This window comes from Cnephaeus nilssonii, assembly GCF_951640355.1.
Source record: "Cnephaeus nilssonii genome assembly, chromosome: 15".
In the NCBI taxonomy this organism is placed as follows: domain Eukaryota; kingdom Metazoa; phylum Chordata; class Mammalia; order Chiroptera; family Vespertilionidae; genus Cnephaeus; species Cnephaeus nilssonii.
The window spans coordinates 62,347,462-62,362,363 of record NC_137086.1 but is presented as its reverse complement, the minus strand read 5'-3'; the positions used below and the strand labels follow the sequence as shown (position 1 = coordinate 62,362,363).

The 14,902-nt window shown below is 43.1% G+C and overlaps 1 protein-coding gene across 1 annotated transcript in view; it reads right to left on the bottom strand.

Annotated features, from left to right (window-relative positions):
• The window catches only part of VWA3B (von Willebrand factor A domain containing 3B), a 147,034-nt gene that overhangs the window by 43,232 nt on the left and 88,900 nt on the right, over positions 1–14,902 (bottom strand). The window contains exons 15-18 of the mRNA XM_079792069.1: positions 9,524–9,651; positions 6,590–6,747; positions 1,756–1,872; positions 43–130 (exon numbers count right to left, since the gene is read on the bottom strand). Coding sequence (XP_079648195.1) covers positions 43–130; positions 1,756–1,872; positions 6,590–6,747; positions 9,524–9,651 — 491 coding nt within the window. The remainder of the gene's footprint in view (positions 1–42; positions 131–1,755; positions 1,873–6,589; positions 6,748–9,523; positions 9,652–14,902) is intronic.

Here is a 14,902-nt window from a genome sequence, read left to right as displayed (position 1 = left end):
ACAAAAACAGAACAAAACTGCCCCCGTAAAATTAAAACTCACTTTTGGTCATAAACGTAGCTTCCTTCGGGAGCCGGTCTTTCTAATGATATGTCGTCTAGATACTCGTTCGTCAGCAGGATGCTCAGCTCTGTGGACAGGGAAATGGCGGCTGGACAATGTCCTCACACACTGGGTTTACAGCAAAATGCAAAAGGGGCACACACGTCTCTGAGTTCAGCTGTGACTGAGGGCTAAGAAACGGACCTCGCTTCAGAGAACACTGTCCCTCAGAGTGGTTCTCAGGCAACTCTCACCTGCGGTTGACACTGAGGCCCGATGCCCAGGTGAGTACCGCGCTGTCACTGTTTACCCACCCCACCCCCGGGCCACGGAGATGTCCCTCCAGGAAAACCGAGACATACACATGCTCTCACTTTCTAGAGAACACATTTTTACAGCGTTCAATAAGAATACCACTCACCACTGGTGGTTTAATGTGGCCCTCATTAGGCTTCCCCCAAAGTACACGGGGGAGCTTTGATGGACATTTTAGTCGGTAACAGTTTGTTTTGTGGTTCCTCAGCTCCATGTAGGGAAACCAAATCTTTATTAGGTCCTGCTTAGTTGTAGGGTCAATTGCTCACATTGGTATTCGGGGTTTTAATGTACACCCTTATATAAACTTGGATTTATTCATGAAAAGGAATATTAGCTCATCAAATCATCAAATTAGACGAAGGGGGATTTGGGAGTGAGCTAGTTAAAAGCCTAACGTATCATATCCTAATCAGATGATGAGCCCTTTAAGGATGGTGCCTGGCGCAGACTGAGGAGATATGCCAGGTGAGCTGAAACGAGGGGAAAGACATAGCCTCCATCAGCCTGAGGAGCGCAAGGTTCCATTAAGCTGTGACCCAGCACCAACAGGTGTGAATGTCACCCAGGTGCAACCCACTACCCAGGGGACTCTGGATTTTGTGTGTGTGTGTGTGTGTGTGTGTGTGTGTGTGTGTGTACCTAGGATTTATTATTTATCAACTATTTGAAATATAGGGAAAAGTACTACAGTAATTAAACTTTTAGAAATTTACTATTTTAACAATAATGACTTTATCAATAGTAATAAAAACTGAGTTTAAAAGCTATATTTTCCTCATGTGTAGACCAGAGAGGAGTTTATTGGATGGTGCCACCTGTGACAGAAGGGAAGAAAATAAACCACCCGTGGCCCTGGCCGGGTAGCTCAGTTGGCTAGAGCATCATCCCTATACACCAAGGTTGAGGGTTCGATCCCCAATCCGGGCACATGCAAGAATCAACCAATAAATGCATAAATAAGTGAAACAGTAAATCAATGTTTTGCATAAATGAATGGAACAACAAATCAACGTCTCTCTCTAAAAATCAATCAACCAATAAAATATTAGTGATTTCAAAAATAAATAAATAAACAAACAAGCAAACCGACTGTGAAGTCTTAGACGCTCAGATTCCAACCCTGCGGTGGCAGAAGCGTGGCCACGGGCACCGTAGCTGCTCAGGCCCCGTGCGTACTGAACACCCAGGCACAGTAAGCAAGTCTCACCCTAAGAAAAGCCAGTTCACAGGAGCAGGAAGACCTGATTTACAAGAGAGTCCTCTGAATAGAAAGCAATCTGGACCCACTTAGAAAGTATGTGCCTGCCGCTAGGTATCTACACGCCCAGCTCGCAGGAGCCGACCCTGGGCAAAGGGAGCCGCCTGGCTCGCTGACGGAGACCCGCTCTGCCTTGCCTCTGTCACCGGGAGGCTTCCAGCTGCTGGGAGTGGGAAGGCCGTCCGTCTTCTTGCTGCAAGCTGAGCTCTTGAGGGTGCACATCTGGCTTCTGAGCAGGCTGGTTTTGGTCGATTCTGCAGGTATGACAGGGAGAGGGGTTAAAGGAGTGTGGGATGGAAAGAGATACTTCATTAGATGCAACTATTTCCTTGGATCCTTAAAAACAGCACGCAGCCCTAACCGGTTTGGCTCAGTGGATAGAGCGTCAGCCTGCAGACTGAAAGGTCCCAGGTTCGATTCCGGTCAAGGGCATGTACGTTGGTTGCGGGCACATCCCCAGTAGGAGGTGTGCAGGAGGCAGCTGATTGATGTTTCTCTCTCATCGATGTTTCTAACTCTCTATCCCTCTCCCTTCCTCTCTGTAAAAAATCAATAAAATATATTTTTTTAAAAACCACACAGAATGCAGCCTCAGTTTCCCAATCTCAGAGCATGGCTCTGCCAGCAACTGAATGCTGTGGTACTGGCTTGCTCCACTCATCTTAGTTCAAGCTCTGACCCTTTTGGAGAGAACTCTGCTTCCAAGGTCATCCAGTTGTTGGCAGATTCACTTCCTTGCGGTTGCAGGACTGAGGACCCTGCTTCCTCGCTGGCTGTCAGCCAGAGGCCTCGCTCCGCTCCTCACTAGTAAGACACCGCATTTCTACTCCGGTGGCCCCTCCATCTCCAAGCCGCCACAGCACACTGGGTTCCCCTCGTGCTTCGTCTCTGATTTTCCATTCCGCCACCAGCTGGAAAACGCCTCTGCTTCTAAGTAAGTACCTGCCACCCCCCTAGACCCTGTTTTAGGTCGACACGTCATGGTCGACATGACGTGATCATGGGAGTGATGACTCAGAGCCACAGGTGGCAGGGGTCAGAGGGGACGTCTTTGGGAGGCTGCTTTAGAAGCTCTGTCTCCCACAGTTGCTGTCCACACCTTGATATTATTGTCTACCTTCTGTTGGCTCCCTTCAACTTTAGCACGTGGACACTTACCAAATATTGATATTTAATCTGTGTGCGTTAGAGGATAATGAGCCTATACCAAGATTCCTTGAGTTTTCACATGTGATTTCTTAAACTACACCAATTGTAAATGTGTCTGTACTTCACAATTTAGAGGCACAAGTACCAAGGCTTTATGTAGTATTCATGAATGAAATGTGTTCTTATTTTCAACAAGAAGGGACTTAACATCTCCCATAAGAAATTAGATAAAGTGAATTATATATATATATAGTTAGCAATCTGCAAATTGTCTGTCTTTTGCACAGAAAGGGAATACTGGGCCTCCATGCATGGAGACAGGAGTGTGCTATATGTTAGTCATTGTTTTTCTAGGCAACAAAGGGTGAGTCCTGTCTTGGTTGTCTCTGTAACCAGGAATTAAGAAGGACGCGTCTTCTCGGGAGCTATGTCTGTGAAAAGCAGATAATGCTCCACACAGGAGAGCTGAACTCCTGCCCCTGACCACAACGACAGCCCACCCTGACCAAAGCGACTAGGCAAAAATAACCACCACACCGGTGTACCAAACGAAAATGAACATTTCCTCTAAAAGTCTCCAAGCACTTTCCCTCTCCCACTCTCTCTCTCTAAAAAGAAAAAGGATCAATGGGAAAATATCCTCAGGTGAGGATTAACAAAAAATTAAGAAATTAAAAATAATAGTCTCAGAAGCATAAAAACTGCACTATTCACAAACTCTGCAAATAAAACATATTTATCTGGCAGTGGATCCAAGCATTTAACTCCTCCCCAAGCTCTGTATAGTCCATCCCCACGTTCTTCACTCTCTATTAAAAACTGAAACAGAATAAAAACTCAGCACACGGTTGCCTATCATTGGCAATGATCCCACATCTAAGTGAAATGGTAGAAGTGACAAAAAGCCATGAGAATGTTTAGGATGCGTAGCAAGTAGCACTTTAGCAGATTTCTCGGGAAGGGCAGGCAGGACTGGCGAAAGGGATGCCCACACAAGTGGCCCAGTACGGGAGCCTCTTTGTCCCCAGGGGCCTGACACATTCCTCCCTTGCACAAAGACCCCAGGACAGGTGGACAGATAATTCAAGAGGGACCAAGACATGCAAGTGGCCCATCCTAGGAAGCCTCTCCACCTCTCTGGACGTGAGGACACCCCTGCGACAATGGTGGAGAAGCCCCCGCAACCCTCCCGCACTGAGAGGCATCTGCAGTCCCGGCCTGAGGAAGCTCAGCAGCCCAGCAGGGACCAGAAGCAGCCCCAGTGACACCAGAAAACCAAGCACCAAAACCACACCACAAAGGCTGTGAACGTTAAAATGTGATTGGAACCACAAAACCAGGCCGAGGTCTCTAGGTGAACCCTGACCAGGGCATCTACTTACTAAAAGAAAAGATGTCAATGGGATCCAGAGTCCCTAACATCATAACCCAAATAAATGTTCATGATCCTTTAAAAAAAAATCACCCAGCATATCAAGAACCAAGAAAATCACACCTTGAATGAAAAACACAAATGACTCCAACACCAAGATGAATCAGAAGATGGAATTATATGACAATAAATTCAAAGAAGCTATATTTGTTTTCCTCACCCTTTAAAAAAATACATTTTTATTGATTTCAGAGAGAAAGGGAGAGGGAGAGGGAGATAGAAACATCAATGATGGGAGAGACTCATTGATCGGCTGCCTCCTGAATGCCCCACTCTGGGAACCAAGCTTGCAACCTGGGCATGTGCCCTGACCAGAAGTCGAACTGTGACCTCCTGGTTCATAGGTCAAAGCTCAACCACTGAGCCAAAGAAACTATCTTACAGATGCTTCATTAATCTGTCTATATAAAAGACTAAGCGACTGGCTGATGGGCCGACTGGCTAGTAGCTATGATGTGCACTGACCACCAGGGGGCAGACGCTCAACACAGGAGCTGCCAAGCAACAGCAACTTTGCAGAGTGCCCTCTTGCACTCCGGGACCCCTCAGGGGATGTCGGTCTGCCAGTTTCGGACCGATCTCCGCAGGCCAGGCCAAGGGACCCCCCCGGTGCACAAATCTGTGCACCAGGTCTCTAGGTAATTATAAGTTCTCTTGAGACAAATGCACAAATAGAAAATCTCAGAAAATACATTTAAGTTATAAAAAATTTCTAAGTGGAAATTGTAAAACTGAAAAACAAAATAACAAATTATCTTGAAGAAATGAAACTTATGTTCACATAAACCTTGTACATGAATGCTTATAACTGCTTTATGTAATATTCCCAAACTGGAAACAACCCAAATGTTCTTCAACAGATGAATGGTTAAACCAACTCTGATATATCCATATCATGGGATACTATGCAGCAATGAAAAGGAACAAGTTATTGGTACATGTAAAAACTAGGGTGAATCTTCAGGAAAATATGCTGAGTAAGAAAAGCCAACCCCCAAAGGTTAGGTACTGCATGATTCCATTTATATAACATTTTTTAAATGATAACTTTTTAGAAATGGAGAATTCAGTGGATCCAGGGTTTAGGAAAGGTAGGTGTGGTTGCAGAAGAGCACACCCGGGATCCTTGTGGTGATGACTGTTTTGTATCTTGACTGTGATGGTGGAAACGCGAAACTACTCGTGTGTTAAATTCACACAGAACCACATACACACAGACACACACACACAGAGACACACACAAAGACATACACAGACACACACACACAGACTCACACACACAGAGACACACACACAAAGACATACACACATAGACACACACAAAGACATACACAGAGAGATACACACACAGACACACACACAGAGACACACATACAGACACATACACACACATGAACACAGTAAAACTGAGTAAACTGAATAAGATCATGTAAATATCCTACTTGGAATATTGTACTATTACTAGAGGCTTGGTGCACAAAAATTTGTGCACTCAGGGGTCCCTCAGACTGGCCTGCGCCCTCTAGCAGTCTGGGACCCCTTGGGGGATATCCACCTGCTGGCTTAGGCCTGCTCCCGGGGGATTGAGCCTAAGCTGACAGTCAGGCATCCCTCTGGCAGCCTGGGAGCCCTCGGGGGATATCTGACTGACAGCTTAGGCCCGCTTCTCATGGGTAGTGGGCCTAAGCCACAGTCAGACATCCTTAGCACTGCTGCGGAGGCGGGAGAGGCTCCTGCCACCACCATCATCCCAGCTTGTGGCTGAGCGGAGCTCCTCCTGTGGGAGCGCACTAACCACCAGGGGGGGGCAGCTCCTGCCATGAGCGTCTACCCCCTGGTGGTCAGTGCACATCATAGCAACCAGTCATTCCCAGTCAGTCCACTGTTAGGGTCAATTTGCATATTACCCTTTTATTATATAGGATTTTTTGCAAGATGTCACCGTTGGGGGACCTGGAGGAAGAGTAGGCATACAGGATTTCTCTGTAGTATTTCTTACAACTGCATGTGAATGTACAAGTATCTCAATAAAAATTTCAATTAAGGCCGAAACCGGTTTGGCTCGGTGGATAGAGCGTCGGCCTGCGGACTGAAGGGTCCCGGGTTTGATTGCGATCAAGGGCATGTACCTTGGTTGCGGGCACATCCCCAGTAGGGGGTGTGCAGGAGGCAGCTGATCGATGTTTCTCTCTCATCGATGTTTCTAACTCTCTGTCCCTCTCCCTTCCTCTCTGTAAAAAATCAATAAAATATATTTTTTAAAAAATTTTTTCAATTGAAAACCACAAGGTTAGGCTTCTTTTATAATATTGTGTGGGTTTCATTTTATTCTTCTTCTTGCTTTGAAGAACAACCATCAATGACATTCAAACCATTTTGTTCACTGATACCTGCATGGAGGAGTTTCTTTTTCTGAATCTGTTGATGTGAAAGGTCTTCTGGTGCTTTTGACATATTTAGGGAGGACACCCAGGTTGCTTCAACATCAGAGTGAGGATTTGCACATTTTTCTGGGGTTGAAACCAAGGAACAGATTTCTTTTTGATGCCTGTTTTTAGATAAATAATAGACAAAGAAAAAGGACAAAAAGAAAAAGGAGGGGGAAAACATAAAATTTTCATCAAGAAAGCAGAATTAGATCAATAGTCATGTTGAAAGTTGCAAACTTAAAGAAGCGAGCTCCTCTCTTCACTTACTGGTAGGTAACGTGTAAGAACAGCCCTTGGTCGCTGCCCCACCAGAAGAGAGGACAGGGACCCGGGTCTGGGGCCACTAGATATGGCTCACACCGCAGCTCTCATCCTTCCTGGCTGTGTGAGGGAGGTCGCTCAACCCTCTCTGAACTTCCTCACTGTCCTCATCTGCAAACTGGGAGCCAGCTGTGCTCTGACTGCAGGGGCCCATGTGAGGACCAACACGGGGAGAGCCGGCGGTAAACCAGGGAGCACTACAGGAGCCCACGTCTCTGACCAAAGGGTTGAACAACCAGCTCTTATAAAAGCCTTGGACCCCCGTGGCAGCACCAGTCACAGCAAAACATTCTGGTACAGATCTGGGGCCAGAAGGGACCCTGAAATGCCCGTGTTTTCCTAGTCACACCTTCTCTGAAGCTCTGAACACAGCAGCCACAGAAAGGAAAGTTTCCAGAACAGTCTCCTGCTCCAGCAAGTCCGGCATGCCCTCCTCTTCACTCCATCCGCCCCACACCGTGCCTGCTCCATGGAGCACCCACCCGATGCGCACAGTCCTGTGTACCCCACCCCGCTGTGCATCCGTGACAGAGGGGCCACATTCCTCTGTGCGTCCCAGTTCTCGTGGTTCCTCACTTGTACTCAATAAATGTTTGAAAAAAGAAGGAAGAGACGATATTTGGGGGCTATTTTTTCCGCTGGTATAAAACTAGAACACGGCAATTTGTTTTTGAATGGAGCTAAATCGGTGAATGACTTTTTCTAATGTGATGTTACAAGGATATAGAAACAGGAGGCACTGCATTTACTTTCCTCTGTATTAATTCAGAGCTCCTATTACGTGCAAGCATGCTCTCGTTTAGTCCACCCAACTCTGCCATGACTACTGTTACTCCCAAGTTATAGATGAGGAGCCTAACACGCAACGGGAGGAAGCCTGGATTAAAACACTTTTCCAGATTACATAAGAGGTCACACTGGTGCTCTGGAACCCACGGCCCCTTCCAGCCCCTAAAAAAAGAATATAAAAGAACTAGAATGCAAGTATAGTCAACTGACCAAGCCAACTTCCTGAGGTTTTCGTTTGATTAAACAAGGAGGCAAGGGCCGTTGAGGTACTGGCTCAAGCACAGAGAATGTAATTTACACGGAAGTGCTGCCAATCAACTTGATTCTGAATTTATTTGTTCAAATCCTCTCATTTTAGAAGACATACCTGAGATTTCCCAAATACTTAAAAAATGATGCTGTAAAGCAGGCGTCCTCAAACTACGGCCCGCGGGCCACATGCAGGTGTTTTTGCCGTTTTGTTTTTTTACTTCAAAATAAGATATGTGCAGTGTGCATAGGAATTTGTTCATGGTTTTTTAAAAACTATAGTTCGGCCCTCCAATGGCCTGAGGGACAGTGAACTGGCCCCCTGTTTAAAAAGTTTGAGGACCCCTGCTGTAAAGTCTCATTATAAGAGATGGCCAGTATAACAGTTACCTTGTTTTACTGATTCCATGTTCATATCCTGCCCCCAGCCCATATTAATGTTTAATTTACTAATAGAAAAATACTGAATTTTGATGGAGAGGAAATGATGGTTAATAAATGTATTTTCTAACTTCTTTCCATTTTGCTATCATTCTTTTCTTTTTCTTTCTTTCTTTATATTTTTTTGTTGTTAATCCTCACCCAAGGATATTTTTTCCATTGATTTCTTTAGAGAGCATGGAAAGGAGGGAGGGAAGGAAGGAAGGAGGAGAGACAGAGAGAGAGAAAGACAGAGAGAAAGAAATAAGCAAACAAATATCGATGTGAGAGAGAAACATCAATTGGTTATCTCCTGCTTGTGCCCCCACCAGGCTAGGGATCGAACCTATAACCCAGGTATGACCCTTTGGTGTGCAGTCCGATTGGAGCTCTATCCACTGAACCACACCAGCCAGGGCTGCTATCACTCTTTTAAATAAAAAATCCTCCTGATAGAGTATTTATATGAAGCTGTGGTACTTGAATATCTGTACAATGCTAAATCATTTTATTAAGATTTGACACATTTTCTGAATGTTGGGGTTGGTTTTGATTTTGTGTTTAAAAACTACTAATTAGAAACACATTAGAATATAGAGTGGGAAAAGACCCAAGAAATCATCTATCCCAAATCCTACCACCACACCCACCATTTCAAAGATGAAGAACCGAGACTCACAGCAATGGATAGGTGTGGAGGGGAGACAGAACTTGCCAACATGCAGAGCAAAGTTGGACTTGGGTTCCCTGCACGCTGGTGCCCTGCTCTGCCCACTCGGGCTGGGTGTGTTCACACCGGGTCAGGCCTCCTTCCCTGCACACTGGTGCCCTGCTCTGCCTCGCTCAGGCTGGGCCTGTTCACACCGGGTGCGGATGAAGCTGGCACTGCTTCTGAGGTCCATGCAGAGGCTTCAGAACTTACTTATCAAGTGAACATGTGGCCTCCTTAAGCCAATCGTTACTAAATTATTGGGTGATAAATTCTCTTTGCTTAGAAAAATCCTAACGTGGTCATACTGTGAGATTCTTTTCAAAGAGACATCACAGAAGGAAGTGTCAAGGAGCGCAGAGCGTCGGCGAGGCCCGGGGCAGGGAGACAGGGGTTTGGCAGCTCACTTGTCGCCTTCCTTTTCGGCGTTGTACCACCAGTCCATGATCAAGGACTCGGAATACAGGTTTTGCATCTTCTCCAAATCACTGCGTCCCTGTTCCATTTCCTTAATTAAAACAGTGAGATCTTCATCCTGCCCAAATGAGAAGTGAATGCACTATGAGATCGCATAAGAGTTCACTCTGCAAACACGTCTAACACAAGACCAAGTGTACCAGGAAAAGAAGAATCTAAAAAATTTCATGTAGTTCTTGCATTATTCCATTTTTAAACAGCTTTATTGAGGTATAATTTACATACAGTAAGCTAAATGTATGGAAAGTGTACCATTTGAATAGTTTTGACATTCAAACCTGTGAAACCATCATTGTAATCAAGACAGTAAACATATCCATCACCCCCAAAAGTTTCCTCATGCCCATTGTACTAGTAAATCTGCTCTCCCCCACCTCAAGATTCCCTCCATTTCCAAGCAACTATTCATGTGCTTTCGGTCACTATACATTAGTTTAATTTTCCAGAATTTTATATAAATAGAATCATAGAGTATGTACCCTTTTTTATATAGAATTTTATATAAATAGAATCATAGAGTATGTACCCTTTTTTATATAGCTTCCTTCACTTGTACAATTATTTTGAGCTTCCCTCGTGTTGTAACATGAATCAATAATTCATTCATTTTTATTGCTCAGTATTACATTGTATACTGAATACCAACATTTAATCACCTGTTGATGAGCATCTGAGCTGTTCCCAGGTTGGGGCTATTATAAATAAAGCTATGAACATGTGTGTACAAGTCTCTGTATGAACATCTGCTGTCATTTCTCTTGAGAAAATATCTAGGAGTTGGAATGGTTGGATCATATGGTCAGAGGTGTTAAAGTTTAAAGAAACTACCAAACTCTTTTCCAGAATGGTTGTAATAGTTTACATTCCCACATTCTCCACATTCATGCAAACACTTGGTATGGTCAATCGCTTTAATTTTACCTATTCTAACAGCTGGGCAGTGGTATCTCCTCATGGTTTTAATTTGTATTTCCCCTAATGATGAATAATGTTAAGCATCTTTACATATTCTTATTTGCCATACATATATTTTCTTTGGTGAAGTATCTGTTTAAATTCTTTTGCCCATTTTTTGAGCTTCCTTATCATTGAGTTTTTAGAGATATTTATATATTTTAGATGGAAGTCCTTTATTAGATATACAATTTGAAAATAATTTCTCCCAGTCTATAATTTGTCTTTCCATTATCCAATTTATCAATTTGTTCTTATATAGATCATGCTTTTGAAATGCTATTAAAATTTTTTTCTAATATAAGATGACAAAGACTTTTTCTTTTTTAAAAAATATACTTTTATTGATTTCAGAGAGGAAGGGAGAGGGAGAGAGAGACAGAAACATCAATGATGAGAGGGAATCACTGATCAGCAGCCTCCTGCATGCCCCCTACTGGGGATCGAGCCCGAAACCTGGGCATGTGCCCTGACCAGGAATCAAACTGTGACCTCCTGGTTCATAGATCAATGCTCAACCACTGAACCACACCAGCCGGGCACAAAATTCATTTTTTATATTAACTTTGCATCCTACAGTCTTGCTAATTAACTTTAACTATGTTGAATGAAAATAAAGACAGTTTCACTTTATTCTTTCCAATCTGTATGTCTCCTCCACCCTGTTTTATTGCCCTAACTAGAACCTCCATTACACTGGGTTGAATAGGCATGGTAAAAGCAGACATCCTTGACATTTTCTTGCTTTTGAGGGAAAGCACACACTCTTTTGCCATTAAAGTATGTTGTTAGCTGTAGGTTTTTTCACAGAAACTACTTGTCAGACTGAGGAAGTCCATTCTATTCATGCTTCACTGACAGCTTTTATTAGAAATGCATGTTGGATTTTGTCAAAGCTTTTCTGCAAAAATTGTGATGATTGTAAAGTTGGTTTTTAAAAGTATGTTACTATGGTTAATTGCACCAACCATGCATTTCTGGAATAAACTTAACTTGGTCATTATACATTAGACTTTTTATATATAGGGTATCCCCCCAAAAATGTCTACACACTTTAACAGCTGATAACTCACTTAATTTTTACTCCTTTTCAGGTTTAAATGGTTTGAAATAATGGGTAAAGCAGGACTAAGTAAGCTTTGAACAAAGAAAATTTATCCTAAAGTGCCACTAAACTTTTTTTATGGACATACATGAAAGATAAAGTGTACGGTACAAAACCGGCAAGTCAACAAATTGAGGGCACACAAATACTGAACGAAATGATTCTTGATGCTTTGCATTGCTTTGCATTTCCAGCAGTACCTGGATCTGAACAGTTATCAGTTTGAAAACAGCCATTGATAAAAAAATTATTCATTTCTGTAGATTCTTTTAAATTTTGAAAATGAACTGTATGTTAATAAACACTGATTTATAATCATTCAAAGTGTGTATACATTTTCGGGGACACTCTGTATATTTTGCCTTCAACTTGCCAAGTTCTGTTTAGAATTTTTGTGTTTATATGCATGAGGAATATTAGCCTATAAGTTTTTTATAATGTATTTGTGAGGTGTTGATGTCAGGCTAATGTTAACCTCATAGGATGAGTTGGGAAGCATTCTCTTCATTCAATTTTCTAAAAGAGTTTGTGTAGAATTCATATTACTTTCTCCTTTATATATTTTATACAAATCAGCAGCAAAGTCCTCTGGTCCTGGAGTCTTCTTTACAAAAGGTTTTTAACTACAAATTCAATTTTTAAATAGATGTAGGGCTGTTCAGGTTATCTATTCTTGAGAGAGTTTTGGTAATTTGTCTTTTGAGCAATTTATCATTTAATCTTAGATATGATATATCATTATTTTTGCATTACCAATAAATTGTCTTTATTTTTTTTAAATTAAACCTTTCCTTTTCAGATAATTGTAGGTTCACATGCATGTGTAACCTATATATACAAAAGCCTAAGCGACCATTACAACCAGATGACCAGCTGGTAGCTATGACGCACACTGACCACCAAGGGGAAGATGCTCAATGCAGGAGCTGCCCCCTGGTGGTCAGTGCTCTCCCACAGCCAACCTCCTATGGTCCCTCCCCCTGGACTGGGGGAGACGGCCGATCAGCCCCGATCACTGGCCAGGCCGAGGGACCCTACCCATGCATGAATTCATGCACCGGGCCTTATGTCTATATGTATAAAAGGCTAAGCGACCGTCCAACTGTCCGACTGGTAGCTATGGCACACATTGACCACCAGGGGGCAGACACTCAATGCAGGAGCTGCCGAGCTACAGTGATTTGGCAGCGGCAGTTCTCAGGTGACGCACTGGAACCAAAGGAGGGAGTCCAATTCTGGGGTGCATCACCTGAGAACCGCCCTCTCGCAATCTGGGACCCCTCGGGGGATGTCGGAGAGCCGGTTTTGGCCTGATCTCCCCACAGGTCACGCTGAGGGACCCCACCTGCTGGAGGGACCCCGCTCACTCCGCAGACGACCTTTGAGCCACGGCGGCGCCCCAGGTGCGGCTGGCCAAGAAGGGACCAAGGGAGGTTGGCTCCAGGGTGTGTCCAGCCCGTCTCGCCCAGCCCCACCCCACTGGCCACCTTCCAATTAATTTCCTTTCAATGTGTACGAATCCATGCACCAGGACACTAGTCAATAATAGAGATCCCATATGTTCTTCACCCAGTTTCCTCCAATTATATTATTGATTTTCTTCCATCTTGAAAATCAATAATATAATATCACAACAAGGATATGGAATTGATACAATCCACCAATCATATTCAGATTTCCCCAGTTTTACTTGTCCTCCTGTGTGTGTGTATATGTGTGTGTTTAGCTATATACTATGTTCTCATCTGTGTGGCTTGTATATTTGCCCCTGCAGTTAAGAACAGAATAGTTCCATCGTGATAAGGAGGCCTCGTGTTTCTCTTCTGTAACCACACCTGCCCCCTCTCTCCCTCTCACATCATTCCTAAACCTTAGCAACCACTAAACTGATCTTCATTTACCAAGTTTTGTCATTTCAAAAATGTTATACAAATGGATTCATACCGCTGGAAGCTAACTCCAGCATGTCATAATAAATGCAGGAAGTCCTAAAAGGTTGAAGGGCTTCTATATTCAGCAGGGCTGAATCATATTGTTGCCTGCTGGAATGGCTGAAAGCTTTCCCCAAACCTGAAAATCTGCATATATTATTGCCTGCTACTGGAACAACCGAAGGCAGTTCCTCCAACCTGACAATGCCTACTGTATACCAAATCTTGCAGATATATCAAATGTATATCTGCTTTGCTATAGGCCAAAATGTGGGAATAAAAGGCCCTGGGTCCAGAGTTAGAGAGAACTTGGTTACTGAAGCTAGGTCTCCTCTGGTTCTCCCATGTATTCCAAATTTATATTTCATGTCTAGTCTCTTTATTAATTTACATGCAGCCCTTCTCCAGATTCCTGAACCTTTCTAGATGCTGAGAAACACCCCGGCACACACAGTATATAATTTTCTAAGACTGGCTTTTTCTCTTCAATAAAATTCTCCAAAAATTCATCCAAGTTGTGGCATGAATCAATAATTCATTCCTTTCATTACTGAGTAGCATTCTAGGATATGGACATACCACAGTTGATTTAACCATTCATCTGTTGAAGGACATATGGGTTCTTGTGTGTTTCTGTCTAATACAAATAAGTTGCTATCAACATTCAAGTACAGGTTTTCAGTGAATATAAGTTTTTATTCTATGAAATGTATGCCTAAGAGAGCAAGTATTGGGTCATACAGTAATTAAATATTAGTTTTTAAGGAAACTGTCCAACTTTCCCAGAGTGGCTGCAACATTTTACATGCCACCAGCAATTACATACAACTGATTAACAATTCAGTGTCTCCTCATCCTTGCCAGCACTAACTTTTGTCACGATTTTTTTATTTTAGCAATTGTGCTGGGCAGGTAGTGATATCTCATGGCAGTTCAATTTGCATGCCCCTAATGGCCAGTGATGTTGAACATCTCTTCATATGCTTATTTGCCATCTGTATATCCTCTTCAGAGAAATGTCTGTGCATGTGTTTTGCCTATTTTCTGATTGAATGATTTAGACTTTACTGCTGAGTTTTAGAGCTCTTCATATATTCTAGATTCTGGGCTTCTGTCAGGTATGTTGTTTGCAGATACTTTCTCCAAATCTTTTCATTCTCTTAACAGGGTCTTTCACAAAACAAAAGGTTTTAACTTTGATGAGGTCTATTTTATTAATATTTTCTTTCATAGATCATGCTTTTGGTGTGAAGACTAAAAATTCTTTGCCTACCCTGGGGTCTTCTGGTTTTGCCCCTATATTTCTTTCTAAAAGTTTT